General features: G+C 32.4%; 1 protein-coding gene across 1 annotated transcript; it reads right to left on the reverse strand.

The window, feature by feature from the left end:
• Positions 1–433: 433 nt before the first annotated feature.
• On the reverse strand, positions 434–7,790 carry LOC128992741 (uncharacterized). The gene is made up of 2 exons (XM_054416471.1): positions 7,714–7,790; positions 434–1,543 (listed from the first exon to the last, which is right to left on the reverse strand). The coding sequence occupies exons 1-2, from the start codon at positions 7,718–7,720 to the stop codon at positions 522–524; spliced, it is 1,029 nt and encodes a 342-aa protein (XP_054272446.1). The 5' UTR covers positions 7,721–7,790; the 3' UTR covers positions 434–521.
• Between the last annotated feature and the right edge of the window lie 7,017 nt (positions 7,791–14,807).

The raw sequence follows: 14,807 nt of genomic DNA on the forward strand, positions 1-14,807 counted from the left end.
TGTGTTTATTATCTCTAAAGATAGATAGTAGGTAAAGATGGATGCCTAGTGTAAAATTATAAATCATGGATTAGCAAGATTATTTTTAAAAAATGAAACCATAGCGGTAAAATTGTAACTTTTAAAAACTAAGTTTTCATTAATAGTGGTTCGTAAGATATTAAAGTTACCGATGAGCTATGGAAATGAAACCAACTTACTTTGTAATAACATTTTTTACATAATTTTTTCGTAACCTTTCACTCTAGCCAAATTGCTTTCAGTGTTATATAGAAAATCCGCAGGGCAAATCAATGTTGGTTTATTGCACATTTGCAAATAAACTAAGCTCCCATCTGAAACTAATGCCTTTTTATTTCACAAACCACCCAATCTAGAATTTTAAATTTTGATACTACTATTACTCAGTCAGTTAGTATGAATAAATAACAAATTCACCATTAAAAGATTTACTGATGTAAAATTAACTAACAGACATAAATTACGAATTTCAACTAAACACATCCTACATAAACACCATCCTATGAAGGATAGCCTCCTGGCCCTGCAGTAGAAGTTTCTGCAGCTGCAGTAGTTGTTTCTGCAATGGTTGTAGTTTCTGCAACCGTCGTCGTCTCTGCATCAGGATAAGCCTGTCTCTTCACTATAGGTTTTCTCTTCATCATGTTCCCATTCTTCTGCCTATCCTGAATCAATCCACCCCAGCTATTACCAGACTCATGTATACCCAGAATACTGTTGATTCCTTTGCCTACATTCCCTAAAAATCCACGGGTAGCGTTTCCCGCTTTTTGTATTCCTGAAACTTTGGTTACATTGTTTAAACTCTGTTTAACCGGTTTAAGTACACCTCCAACTACTCTGTTTGCTACGGTTTGGTTATTTTTATTTGAGTTCTGTTTAACTGCAGTTCTAGTACCATTGTTGACATTTTGCTGTCTGTCAGTCACTTTATTTATTTGTTTTCCGACTAATCCTGTTAAATTTCCAATTGTAGATTCTGCTACTTTCTGTCTGTCTTCAACTTTATTTTTCTTGACTGAATTGTTATCCTTTTTAGAATTTCCTTTGGATTGTTGCCTTTCAGCAATTTTATTTCCTTCCCCCACTTTGTTTCTGTTTTTCCTTTGTCCTTTATCTTCAGTACCAGTTGAATTTCCTTTTTGTCTATCTGCAATATTTATTCTATCTGCTATCTTGCTGTTCGTTATTCTATTGCTTAGGCCGGTTGTAGCATTGCTGATGGCTTTCTCTATATTTTCACATCCAAGTCGTTCTAGTAGCCTTTGCTCTCTATCTAAGCGTCTTCTATTGTGTTTTTCTAAGTTAGCTGAGATTCCCAGGTCATGACCTCGTACAGCTCCTGTCACGGCAGCTGTGAGATTCCCAATTCGTTGACGTACTTCTGAGCATCTTTGTTTCTCGAGACTTGTATGATCTTTTTCCAACTTACTGTCTGTTATGCGATGCCTTTTAGAGTTCCTAGCTGCACAACAATGTATTTCTTCTAAAAGCACCAGGCAGAGGCACAGCAATATTGGGACTGGAACATTTTAGAATGAATAAAAATTTGCTAACTTAAACAAAAGTACATGAGATTTTGTACCAAGTTACGTGTTGTAGGTGTATTGTATTTTCTGTACTATGATTTACAGTATACAGAAAACTCACAACCACAGACCAAACAATACATGAATCTTCTCGTCATCTGCACAGCCAAAAACCTGTTGCATACAACAGTTCCAAACATTATTACTCTAAATTCCACAAAGCCAAGATATCTACAATAAAGAAGTAAACATAATCAAATAAATGCTGCAGCGGCTCATTGATAGTTAAATTAATAAATTAACACAACTTGAAATTGATCAAACCTTTTTCGAGTAAACACTAATAAATTATCTTTAAAAATAAATATCATTAATAATTTCATATCTGATTCACATATATCTTTATCTGAATACTATATCATGGGATGTATTGTGTCTAAACTTGTCCAGAGCAATAATATATAGCCCTTGTTTACATTACAATTCATTACAAATTTTTGTATTGATATGTCAAAATTATTCAACAAAACGATGGCTGAGTTTAAAATACAATGTGTGTTTGTTGTCAAGAATACAAATAATACATGTTTTTAGCGAATTTCCCATATTAGTCCAGGAGCAAACTGCACATATCCAGCTTCCGTGGGATTTTTTGTGAAGGGAATGTGTGACTATGTGGAATCTCTTTATTATATGTCACATAATGGTGTAGTACCGGGTGTTTACCCTCAAATTGCGGGGTTTGGTTTTTATGACGTCTTAAATCCAAGATGGCCGCCATGTGTGACATCTATTCATTAAATTGATAATAACTCTTTTCAGAGTAAAATAATCGAATTTTAATTTATACCATTGAATTCAGCTCAAAAAATCAAACAATTTGGTATTTTGAATCATTGCTCTATGACCATTAGTTACCGAGATATTGAAGGCGGAAAACACAGAACATTGTCCCCAAGCAAGACCCCACTACCCCCATGTTATCCTTATGGGAAAAAATAAAATTGTATATCTAGCTTATTACTCAGCATATCTTAATAATAATTGGTATGTGGCTTCATTTAGTAGAGATCTACTTGATTATGGCCTAAAATCCCCCATTTTTACATTTCCGTGGCAGCAAACCTGCATACTCACTTCCCGTGGTATTCTTATGGTCAATATTTTTGCATGCTTGTCCATGAACATACTTTGAGAAATGATGATGTGTGGCTCCATTTTAATTATTTATTGAAGCATTTGCAGTTCGTTGAGTATACAGGTCTGCTGCTACGGGGGTATTGTAGCAATAAAAAAATAATCTCACAAATGATATATATAAAATAAAATAAAATAGACTATAGTTCTGGGTCATATGTAATTTCTTGTGTTTTTGTATTAAGCAATTGTATGATTGGTGGTGATAGATAGGTAATGACATGTAGAATCGTGTACTACCGGGTGTTTTGTCTGAAAGTGTGGCCTAGCTAGTGTTTTTGGCCCGCCATCTTGGATCCACCATATTGGATATTAATACAAATTTTTAAATCTAATGCTGGTGTTGTGACTCATTATTATAAACTAGATGTTTACGCTAATTTCAATTCCGAAAACCGTTTGTAAATATCGTTTTTCGTTTCGAAGATATATTGAAATGAAAACTCCCCCCCCCCCCATACATTTCTTACGGACGTTTCGTACTTTAATTATTTTTCAGATTATTTTTCTCATATATCCAGTTCTTATTATCGCTTGTAATTTGTTCTAGTCTTAAAGTATTCAGTGATGTAAGAGCTTTTATTTAAGCTATCGACCATTAAAATCGGACGAGTTAGAGTTGAGCTATGAACCACAACACAATATTAAATTTAACTTTTTCCAAATCAGTTTTTTTTTAAGATTTATATCTCGGGTTGTTAATACGTCAAAGGGTTCATTCTAGCCTCAAATTACTCAGTAAATGTTTGGTTTAAAATTGTATTAGTCACTAAATGAAATCTGACTAATTGAAAATTAATCATGGACCTTTATTTAACATGAATAATTATTTTTATTTTGAAATTTGTCTTTGGTTAAAGCAATTAAAGACATATAGGGCTGGTCATCAGGGTTACAACATTTGGTTGGTGTAAGTACAAAGTAAATTATGTGTGATGATGCATATCAGACATATAAGGCATATAAGAGGTTCCACGTCTAAAAATTGTAACACTGATGACCTTACGAAACGTCCTTAAGAAATGTATGAAGGAGAGTTTTTATTTGAATATCTTCCAAACGAAAAAAGATATTTAAAAACATATTTCAGCATTGAAATCAGCGTGAAAATTTAGTTCATAATGATGTGTCACAACACTAGCATTGCATAAAAAAAGTTATTAATATCCAATATGGCGGATCCAAGATGGAGGCCGAAAACACCAGCTTGGCCACACCATAGATAAAACATACTACAGACATATCATTACCTATCTATTGCCAACAATCATACAATTGCTTAATTCAAAATCCTACAAAATTACATATGCCTCACAAAACTATAGTCTAATTTATTTTATTTTCTACCTATTTTAGACCTGTAATTTGTTTATAGCTACAATGACCCCGTAGCAGCAGACCTGTATACTCAACGAATTGCAAATGCTTCAATAAATAATTAAAATGGTGCCACACATTAACATTTCTCAACACGTATGTTCATAAACAAGCATGCAAAAAATTTTCCATAAGATTAACATGGGAAGTGAGTATGCAGGTTTGCTGCCACGGAAATGTAAAAATGGGGGATTTTAGGCCATAATCAAGTAGATATCTACTAAATGAAGCCACATACCAATTATTATTAAGATATGCTGAGTAATAAGCTAGATATACAATTTTATTTTTTCCCCATAAGGATAACATGGGGGTAGTGGGGTCTTGCTTGGGGACAACGTTCTGTGTTTTCCGCCTTCAATATCTCGGTAACTAATGGTCATAGAGCAATGATTCAAAACACCAAATTGTTTGATTTGTGGAGCTGAATTCAATGGTATAAATTAAAATTCGATTATTTTACTCTGAAAAGAGTTATTATTAATTTAATGAATAGATGTCACACATGGCGGCCATCTTGGATTTAAGACGTCATAAAAACCAAACCCCGCAATTTGAGGGTAAACACCCGGTACTACACCATTATGTGACATATAATAAAGAGATTCCACATAGTCACACATTCCCTTCACAAAAAATCCCACGGAATACAGTTTGCCCCCCGACTATATAGGGAATAAGCTATTACCGTAGTACTCATGGTAAGACCTGGACCCGGGACCGATATGATTTTTCGTTTTGAGGTCCCTAGAGGCCAAAAACACCATTCGTTCAAATTCATATATATATATATTTATATATATATGTGTCCGTCAGCACGATAACTCGAGCAAAAATGATCCGATTTTGATGAAATTTGGTACAAACGTGTAAACCTACATTTATTTGAACGAGTTCGCGAACCAGCATGATCGGACTATGGGAACGGGGGTTTATGGGGGGTTTTATGGGGTAAAAATAGGTTTTTCCCATTTTTTACCCTAAAAACACAAAATTTTACAATTTATTTCCAAACCATTTTGTAGAGCTCAAAAAAACAAATAATTTAGTATATTGAAGCGTTATTGTGCGCCTAATGGTTACTGAGAAAATTCCAAAAAATTGTAAATTTAAAATGCGTCAACTGTTGTAGTTTACTTGTTTATGAACATATTTTGATCGAATTTGGAAAATACATTCATTTCTTACTAAACTATTAACATTAAAAAAACCACCTTTTTACCCTCCCTGTTGCAGCAAACCTAAGTACTCGTTAAAATAATTCTATTTAAATAGGGAATAAATATGATATTTTTAAGGAGGCATTTTAATGTGAAATCCTATCAGGCTAATGGAAATTCGCTTAGTCTGCAGGTTTACTGCGGCGGGGGTATTTAATAATTAATAATGTTACGAATAACGTGGAAACAGTGTGGTAGCAGATTCCAATAATACAGGGTCAAAAACTGAATTTGTGCAAAAATAAGTTAATAACCATCAAAATGTCTTTATTACCAAACTCACATGTTGAACATACAAATTGAAACTAAAAGGATTACAATTACAGTATTCAAGTTAAATTATAGGAAGAAAACAGAGCATTGGTGAGGACATCTAAATTTCAATTGTTAGTCTACTTTCTTCAGCAACTATTTCAGGCTGAAATGTCATCACATATTCAAATAACTGTTCCAAAATTATTAATCAATTTAAGTTATTGAATATGCCATGTATTTGAATTAAATCTTTTAATTCGTGGTCTGCACACAACCCCAAACCTGTGATTGTAGTTTTTCTATGTTAATATCGTCAACACTTGAAAAAAAAAACTAAAATATCGCATTATATGCCCTACAACAGCTGTTTTTTTATTATAAATTAGACATGCTTGGAAAAGTTAACGACAACAAGATAATAGAGAAAAAGAGAAGTTTTTTTTATCATTAGGTAGTATGGCCCTTAATCAAGTGAATAAAAAATACTAGACTTTTATGGGTCTAATCCTTTTCTGTATTGAAAAATGTCCCTGCGTAAACCTGTTGTACAGCCTTTATGTAGGCTACAAATGCAGTCTCCTTATAAAAAATATTTAAACGAAACCTGCGTAAAATAAAATCTTAAATACTCGCTGACACTATAACATTTGGTTGAATAGACTTAAGATGTTATTTAAGCATAAACATGACTTACAAAACAAGGTAGGACGTTTGTTTCGTTGACCTTATTTTTTAATATTAAACCAAACATGTTAACTTTTAGTAATTAAATGTGGTTTCATAGTTTAAAGTAAACAATTTATAGTTTCTCACTACATGAGTGACTGCTAGTGAGTTTGACTACATTTTGAGTGGTTTAGTTTAATTTTTACTGTACGGTTGATCAAAGACAACTAGTCATTTTCCAACTCTGAAAAATTACTGAGTCTCCCTCGAGTACTTTTATTTTATTTTGTTTTATAACATTAAAGCAAAAGTAATTTAAAATTTAAAATTCTTTTTTCTTTCGTTCAAAATTATTTCAAAACAAATGTTCGTTGTGTAATGATAAATATACCATGGCACCACACTACTAAAACTCGGTACAAGTTATTTTGAACCTGTAAATAATGTAATTGACATTAAATAAACAATTAACAATTATCTATCTATCTATCTATCTATCTATCTATCTATATCTATCTATCTATCTATACTATTATAAAGAAGAGGTGGTGTCTGTGTGTGTGTTTGTATGAGCTAATCTCAAAAACTACTGGTCGGATCGGGCTGAAATTTGGCATGATGATAGCTCACATTCCCGATTAACATATAGGCATATTTTTATCCCAAAAATCCTTCGGGGCTCCGCCCCAGTGGCTCTGGAGTTTCCCATGTTAACCTTATGAGAAATGGAATTAATGAATCTCAACAGCTGTTTCAATTAAACAAGTTGGTTCTGTTCTATGATGTTCAATAGCATTAAAAGTTACAAGGATTACCAACAGGGTGCAGCACTAGCACTATTATTTCTTTTACATTTATGACAACAGCAAAAGGTGAGTGAGCGTAGCGAACGAACTTTAACCTGGAGGCGAGTGAGCGTAGCGAACGAGCTAACCTGAAGGCAAGTGAGCGTAGCGAACGAGCTAACCTGAAGGAAAGTGAGCGCAGCGAACGAGCTCCAACCTAAAGGTGAGTGAGAGTAGCGAACGAACTTCAAAAAGAACCGAAATTTCTTAAACCATGTCCTCACTCATAACTGCTATAAGCATTTGATACTTATATGCCAACCCCGTACGAAGGACGGGTACTCTGCTAGTCGTCAATAAATGAAACATTATGTAATGTATCAAAACATTCTAAAATCAATAGAATTTATTTTTTTTTTACAAAGATACATATATAGACACTTATCAAATACAATAAGAAATTTAGTTATATTTTCAAAGATTACAGTTGCACGACAATAAATAAACATATAGTTAGATAAAAAAAAATCCGTAAAGACATTTTCAGTTACTAAAAATAAATCAGTATGTATATTTTGTTGTTTTAATGTTTTGAAATGTCCCAGTATATTTTGGCTTATTGTTTAGACAGGATATATAAACGATACATAAATAAGAACTTACTTTTCATTTTGTACTGAAGTTGATGAGAGGAATGCAGAAATGTCTAGTCTAGACAAGTTGCTAAAGCAGACATAGCCTTGTTACTAGCAATTAAAAACATGTTCTGACTTGAAACAAGAAAACTGAACACAGCTTGATAATAGTACAAGGGGATTATTGAGGTCATGATTATAATGAACAAGCTAACTGATAGAACAAGGTTGAACTACAATAGAGTTGTTAAGAAGGGAAATTTTGCCAAACAGAAAAATGTACTTTTGACGAACCGTAGCTGCTTTTTTAATAATGGCGACAATTGTTTTCTTTTATTATTGTATTTGGTGCTAGTTGTTTCAATTGCATTTTTTGTAAACACATAGTTATGAACGAGTATTCTTGTTTAGTTTATTTTATAATCGATTTTATTGTGTTCATACAAAGAAAATAGATAGTGAACAAACAAGTAATGCAGCCCTAAGTAAACAATGGGTTGGGTAGGCCTACTTTTAATAACTTTCTTACATGTACTGTACTGCTGTCCAACTGGTTAGAGATGTATGGCACATCCAAAAATGGACATTCAAAACTGTAATTTTAAACACCGAATTTATAATCTTATAAGTTTATTTTTGTGTCCTCTAACAATTTATTTTAGATCTGAGTATCGGCGTGGATGAGAATAGTAGGTTCATGGTTATTACCCTTTCTTACAACACATACCACTTTTAGTTCCTTTCAAACGCAGATCGAAAAGAAAATCGTGTAATTTTCAGAAAAGTTTCGCAATATTAAGAAGCAAAGATACGAAAAAACTCGAATAGACAGAGGCTTCCCTAAAAGCGACAACCGGCTTTGACAAATAAGACTTGTCGCCTGCTCACAAGCCCAATGAAATAACAAATTTGATTTTGCTACACCCTTTTTTGCCCCTTCAAGCTCTTTCTTCTGAAATCATTCAACTGTTTGCGAACATAATTTGATAACATAGTTTACTTAATATATAAATTACTTACGTTATACTTTACTTACACAATGATAACCTAAAAGATAATATACAAGAACAAAATGTACATAAAACATATAGAAACAATATTAGATAAAATATTGTATTTAATATGCAATTTAAAACAATTATTCATTGAAAATCGTCTTAAACTTACTTTCATACTTGTTCATTAACATTATAAATCACACTTTATTCAATATGATTAACAATTGTAACTATACAGGTTTACCTTAAGTAAAAAAATAACACTTTCTAAAATTTAAACATTATTCAAGCTATAAAATAAACATCCGTATAAAAACTAACCCCCCCTTCGTTTTCATAATACTTTTTTTTCTTACACATGTTTTTTTTTCACTTATACACAATTTACTTGCACATGATTTACTCACATAATATTTGCTTACGATTTATCTACAAAAGAATTGCTTACAACAATCATTGACTTACGACAAAACCCGGTCAAAACGAAATTATAAAAGATTTGATTAAAATATACCGAAAAACATTCTTAACGTTATACTGTAGTTTGAAACTTTATCTATCATAAATTATTAGTGATAATTTAAGACTGTGTGTAAAATGTTTCTAAAGGATTTTACAAGCATTATACATTTTTCGAGATTTAAGAATTCGTTATAACTCTTCTTAAAAGTATATGCATAGTGATGGAAAGTTACACACTAAAGAAATCTACATAACATCTTGCAGCACTTTGTTGGAATATAAGTTACAAGACAACTTTTAAAACTTCCAACAGCCACACCTGCATAATTTAAAGTAGGCAACTCCTTCTTGTAGAAAGATATTTAAAACGCTTAAAAATATTCAATAGACCATTCAATTTCTTATGTTTTACCATTGGCTATTGGATACCGAAGTTGTATTAATAGTCAAAGGTTCTACCCTACATGAACATTAAAACAGTGTTAGAAACTCTTAAGCTTTAGTTTTACAATTTACTATGTGTTGATTCAACTATTTAACCAACATTAAACAAGTTACCGTTGAGGACATTCGAAATATAACAAAGCCGGGGTTTTAAACGGAACTGTTAGAAAAGGAGTTTGTTCCTGCTTGTGTACGAACACCAACAATGTTGCGTACTCTTGATAAAACATCTAAATAATTTATTCCACCTAACAAACAAATAGGCCTATATAAGAAATACAATTTATAAGAATTTAGATAGTCTCCACATAGGTAAATACCTGTGCGTGAATATCGAACTTTATCTCTCCTTAGTCCTCCTCTGTTACTTATAAGTCCACAGTCTATCGTCTTAGAACCTAATTAACCTAATTATCATAGTTAATAATCTACTTACTGTTAATTAGGCTACATAGACCGATTAGTTTGATAGGCCCATCAAACATATTGTACCTCCAAACACTAGCTAAACGTTAAATATAAATCATAAACTTTTTGAATTGGTCAAAATGATTTGTTTGCTAACATTTTGGTCGGAAAATATTTACTTCGTTTTCTCAAGTTCTTAATTAATATATATGATAGGATGAAACGCCGTTTACAAACACACGGCATTAGAAATTTACTAAGTCGTTAACCCTTTAATACGATAGATTTATAGCTTTACTGTCGGATTTGTTGGAAAACTTGACAAAAGAGAACTATTTAACCACTCGGCAACAAATTGGAGCACTGTACTATATTTTTAAATACTTTTTATCACTATAAAAAACATATTTCTTTATTCTAATAATGGGATTCTTAGAATATTAAAAAATACTAGTGGTCGTCCAGTGGTCGACAATTCGACCAAAAATATATAATGTACACCCATTGACTATTGGATACGGAAGTAGATCTCCCATATTGAGGCGTCGAGAGGCCAAGGGAGATATGTGACTTTTTTAAAAATGTCATTGTATTTTTTTCATGGTCATAAAAAAATAAATAAAAATAAAAATAAATTCACTTATACCCCTTGGCTTTCAACTCTTAGGTGTTTAGTTTGGAGGCCAAGGGATATAAGTGAATTATTTGTTGAAATTCCAACCTTTTTTAACAAAACCCGTTACCATGACAACATTTTTTAAAAAGTCACATATCTCCCTTGGCCTCTCGACGCCTCAATATGGACCAGCTGTCGCCATTTTTAAGTTTAAAAAAACATGTAGTTATGTGAGCCAGTCACAGAGTGCGTGTCTAAAATTATATTTTCTACCTAATTTTTTGTTGCTTACAAAGTTGATGGGTCATAACAGTAGCCATAGCTCATAATAAGTCATTCCATAAGTTTGACTTGGTAAAAAACATCGTGTATTCAACAGAAATTAGTCATTTAGATCAGCGCAGTCTGTTGGCGGCTCACATCAACTACGACGAATTTAATTTTACTGGCGACAACTTTAACATTGGGATGGAATATCTAGTTGTAAATCAAAGTTACAGGCTTCTTTATTTTCACCCCACGCTGTAAATAAAACATGTGATTGTAATTAATTTCTTCCATTTGTTTTGATTTTCTGTTTATATTTCGTTGTTATTTCGTCACCAGCATGTCAACCCATAAAGCCCATGTAATTTTTTTAAAATTTCAAATTATTTTGTTGTGCTTATATTTGAGCCTATTTTAATTTTTAAAGGGATTCTGCACACCTACAGGAAAATACCTTTCTAACAGTATGCGTATATTTTCCCTGTGATGCACAAGAGCTGAGAAAAAAGGTTTTAAAGAAATATGCTTGCCTATTAATATATAGATGGATTTCTTACTTTATAACACTTTGATTCTGAACCCTTTCCCTGTTTCATAAACCAATTAAAAGGGATAATATGAAAACATGTTTGGGTCTAACAACACACTATCACACATTAGATGAGAAAAATACTGATTAAGTCACAAACGAGATAAGTACTTAGAGGTAAAGTGTGGCCGAGAAATGTGTTTGCGTTGATGGGTGTCGTGGCGTGGGTCGTTGGTTGAATAATTTACCTAAATTTTCTCCAAGAAACATAAGCATAAACATCATCTCCAGGGTCACGCATGATAACCCGTGTACTGTATGATTGAAAGTGCTTGGGTAAAATGTTTGTAAGTTTTTAATAAATGGTGATTATGATTTATGGAAGTTCAATACGTAAACTCTTTGAAAAAACGAAAAAGAGTTTTTACACTTTGTTGTAAAGATATTTAATTATTATTTTCTTTTTATATCTACGAAAAAAAGAAACTGTCATAACTGAACTACATTGCCTGTATGACTTTTTTTAATACAATAAAATTATTCGTGTCTAACTTCAATTCAGGTTTTGATGTTTTTACATGAAAGCCTTTTCATGAAAGAAATAATGATAATATTTAACTTATAATAAACTAAGTAATTACAACACATACAACACACATTAAAACACACACCACCTTTACATGACGAAAAACGATATGAACAGTGACAAGAGTTGTCATGAGATTATAAGAAAGCAAAAAGCTAATCATAAATCTCATCCAAAACAATTTTATTTCCCTCCAAAACGCGTCCCATTCCCGCCACGGCGCGGACGTGGTAATGGCCAATTCCTCTCCAGTTATAAAAGTTTCTGACGTTATTTGCCCAATAACTCTTCGTCAAGATGGAAGAGAGCAATCCAGTCATCCGTCTTGTGATAGCATTACCCTGCTCTGCGGTCTGGGAGAATATTTGACGTTTTATGCATTACTCCTAAACCTTTTTTCAGAGGTTTTATGAAGATGTAAAATTAGTAACTATGTAAAATATTAATACAGCGTTTAAGGTGGAAGTTGGCATACAAATGTCATAGCGAAACCACCTTCACTGGTTTTTGTTCAAACTTGAAAACTTAAAACTTATAATTACACTAGCTGCTGTACCCGTGCTTCGCAACGGGAAGATGTACTACTCAACCTAATCTTAACACTTGTTAAATATATCGAATTTATAAACAAAAAGCCGCCAAATTTATACAAAAAAATTACCTACATTGTAATTGTCCTACTGTTTACATTAAAAATATATCAACGACAGAATTGTAAATAATAAATGTCATAACTTACGGTTATAGAATCTTTCTTTATTTCCATAATCAATGACATAAACAAACCTTCCACATATTCGTGTAAAACATTTTATTTAATTTGTTTGGATCACTGTCTGAAATTTTGAAAATAAATGTTTTGCAGTTCTGACTGTTTACATTGAAATGTCAAAGCAAACGTAAACAAAAATTATGAATTTTCTCATGCTTCCACGGAGACCAATCAATATTTACTTTTGAAAACATTACCTCAAAAATTTGGACATCCATCGGGCGAAGCCCAAGAGGAACCCAGGGGAGTGAATAGGCCTATGACATTCCTAGATATGTGGACAATCTTTGTGCTTAATTTGGGTTGTATCGGTTTAGTGTTTTAGTCGTGGCAGCCGGACAGACAGACACCACCTCAATTTTATAATAGAGTATTATAGATAGAGTATATAGATGGTATATAATGGTATATAGATAGATAGATTTTCTTAAATCTGTGTTTTAAAGTCAGAGTTATATATTTTAGCTGTGTTTACTACAGGTAAGAAGTGTAGATATCTAAATGTTTGGCCACGATGTCAGATAAAAACCCTTATAACGTGTAGACCCTCCTGTCAATATGCTGATACTGCATCAGCGGTCCCATGAAACTGGTCGTGTCGTTTAGAGTGTTTATCAGAGAAATTTATCTATATCCTTCGTTTGAACAGAAGGCTTGTGTAAGTCGTAATGTTCATAAAACAACGGCAAAAATCTAGCATTGAATGGTAAGTATCTTAGGAAAGAGGAATTATCTACCAATCTACTTATTACTGATTCGTGCGAGTTAAAGATACGGTGAAACTCAAATTTGAATTACCTATATAACTTCAGCTTATTGCGAATATCTGACAATCGATGTTAACTTAAAATCAAAAGTATTTGAAAACTCTAAATATAACAAGTTTGTTTTTAAAGGTATTAATAATCTCAATGATCTGATTTAATGTTATTGAAACCGCATCTTCTGTTACTGAACCCAGAAATAAACATATTGTTGTATAATTTACCATTCGAAGTTTTTTGTTAATACATAAATTAGTTCTTGGGCCTTCAAAAACTTATCATGCCTTTTAAAAATAACCCAAATAACTGTAGGAAATATTTCGACTTAGTGACCAAAACATTTTCCTTCCTGTCTTTTAATGTAAGTCCAATTTGAAACAGAATTAGTCATACGATTTCTTGTAAAATTACAATGTTTTACACTGTGCGTGAGCCACGATATCACTTTCAAAACATTTTAGAAGAATATAAGTTTTTGCCACAATCCCCTTTTGCTCCTCTTTGACTCATTTAGGTCAAGTAAATAAGGAAGTAAAGAAGTATAACTCTTCAGAATTTACCCCACATTACTCTGTTTTATCACCAGTGCTGCCACTACCACAATAAGGTGGACTAACTCATTATCTCGGTTGGCACACCTGTGGACTTGTTAGAGATTACAAACGTTGCAATTAACCTGCAAAACATTAGCAAATGCTGGAATAAAATTTGAATGTTTCAGATGGTTTAGCTATAACACTAATACATAAGTACTCTGCCATATGTAACAAGTTTTAAATAAAGGATTACATTTTTTTACAGCTAACCAATCAAGGTGTTAAGTTTGAGACAGTTATAAGGTAAAGACAATTACTTATTTACTATAAATTAAATTTCTTACTTTTCTAAACATGAAGACCACCTCGATCAAGTTACAGTTATAATAAGTATCCATTTTTATAAACTGTTTTGACTCTTGTTTACAATCTAAATGAAAGATCAGCTGTTCATATTTAACCCTTTCAGTAACATCATTAACTCACCATCACCAACAATGAACTCCAAACAAAGAATAGTTTATGGTGGATATAGTATATGAACGCAATAAAATATTAGTAATGAAGTAGGCTACTAACAGGCTACTAACATGCTACTAACATTGTCCTTGTGGAATGCTTGACATGAAAATCCAAAGTTCTCAAATCACCAAGATTTTCCTCATTATTTAGTCAACAACGCTTACCACTCTGCGAGAAACGTCATCAATCTTGTTTCTTCTGGTGTAAACAAAGGTTAT

Source organism: Macrosteles quadrilineatus, unplaced genomic scaffold, assembly GCF_028750875.1.
Source record: "Macrosteles quadrilineatus isolate MER2022 unplaced genomic scaffold, UCM_ALF_1.0 Scaffold_4__1_contigs__length_99947679, whole genome shotgun sequence".
NCBI lineage: Eukaryota > Metazoa > Arthropoda > Insecta > Hemiptera > Cicadellidae > Macrosteles > Macrosteles quadrilineatus.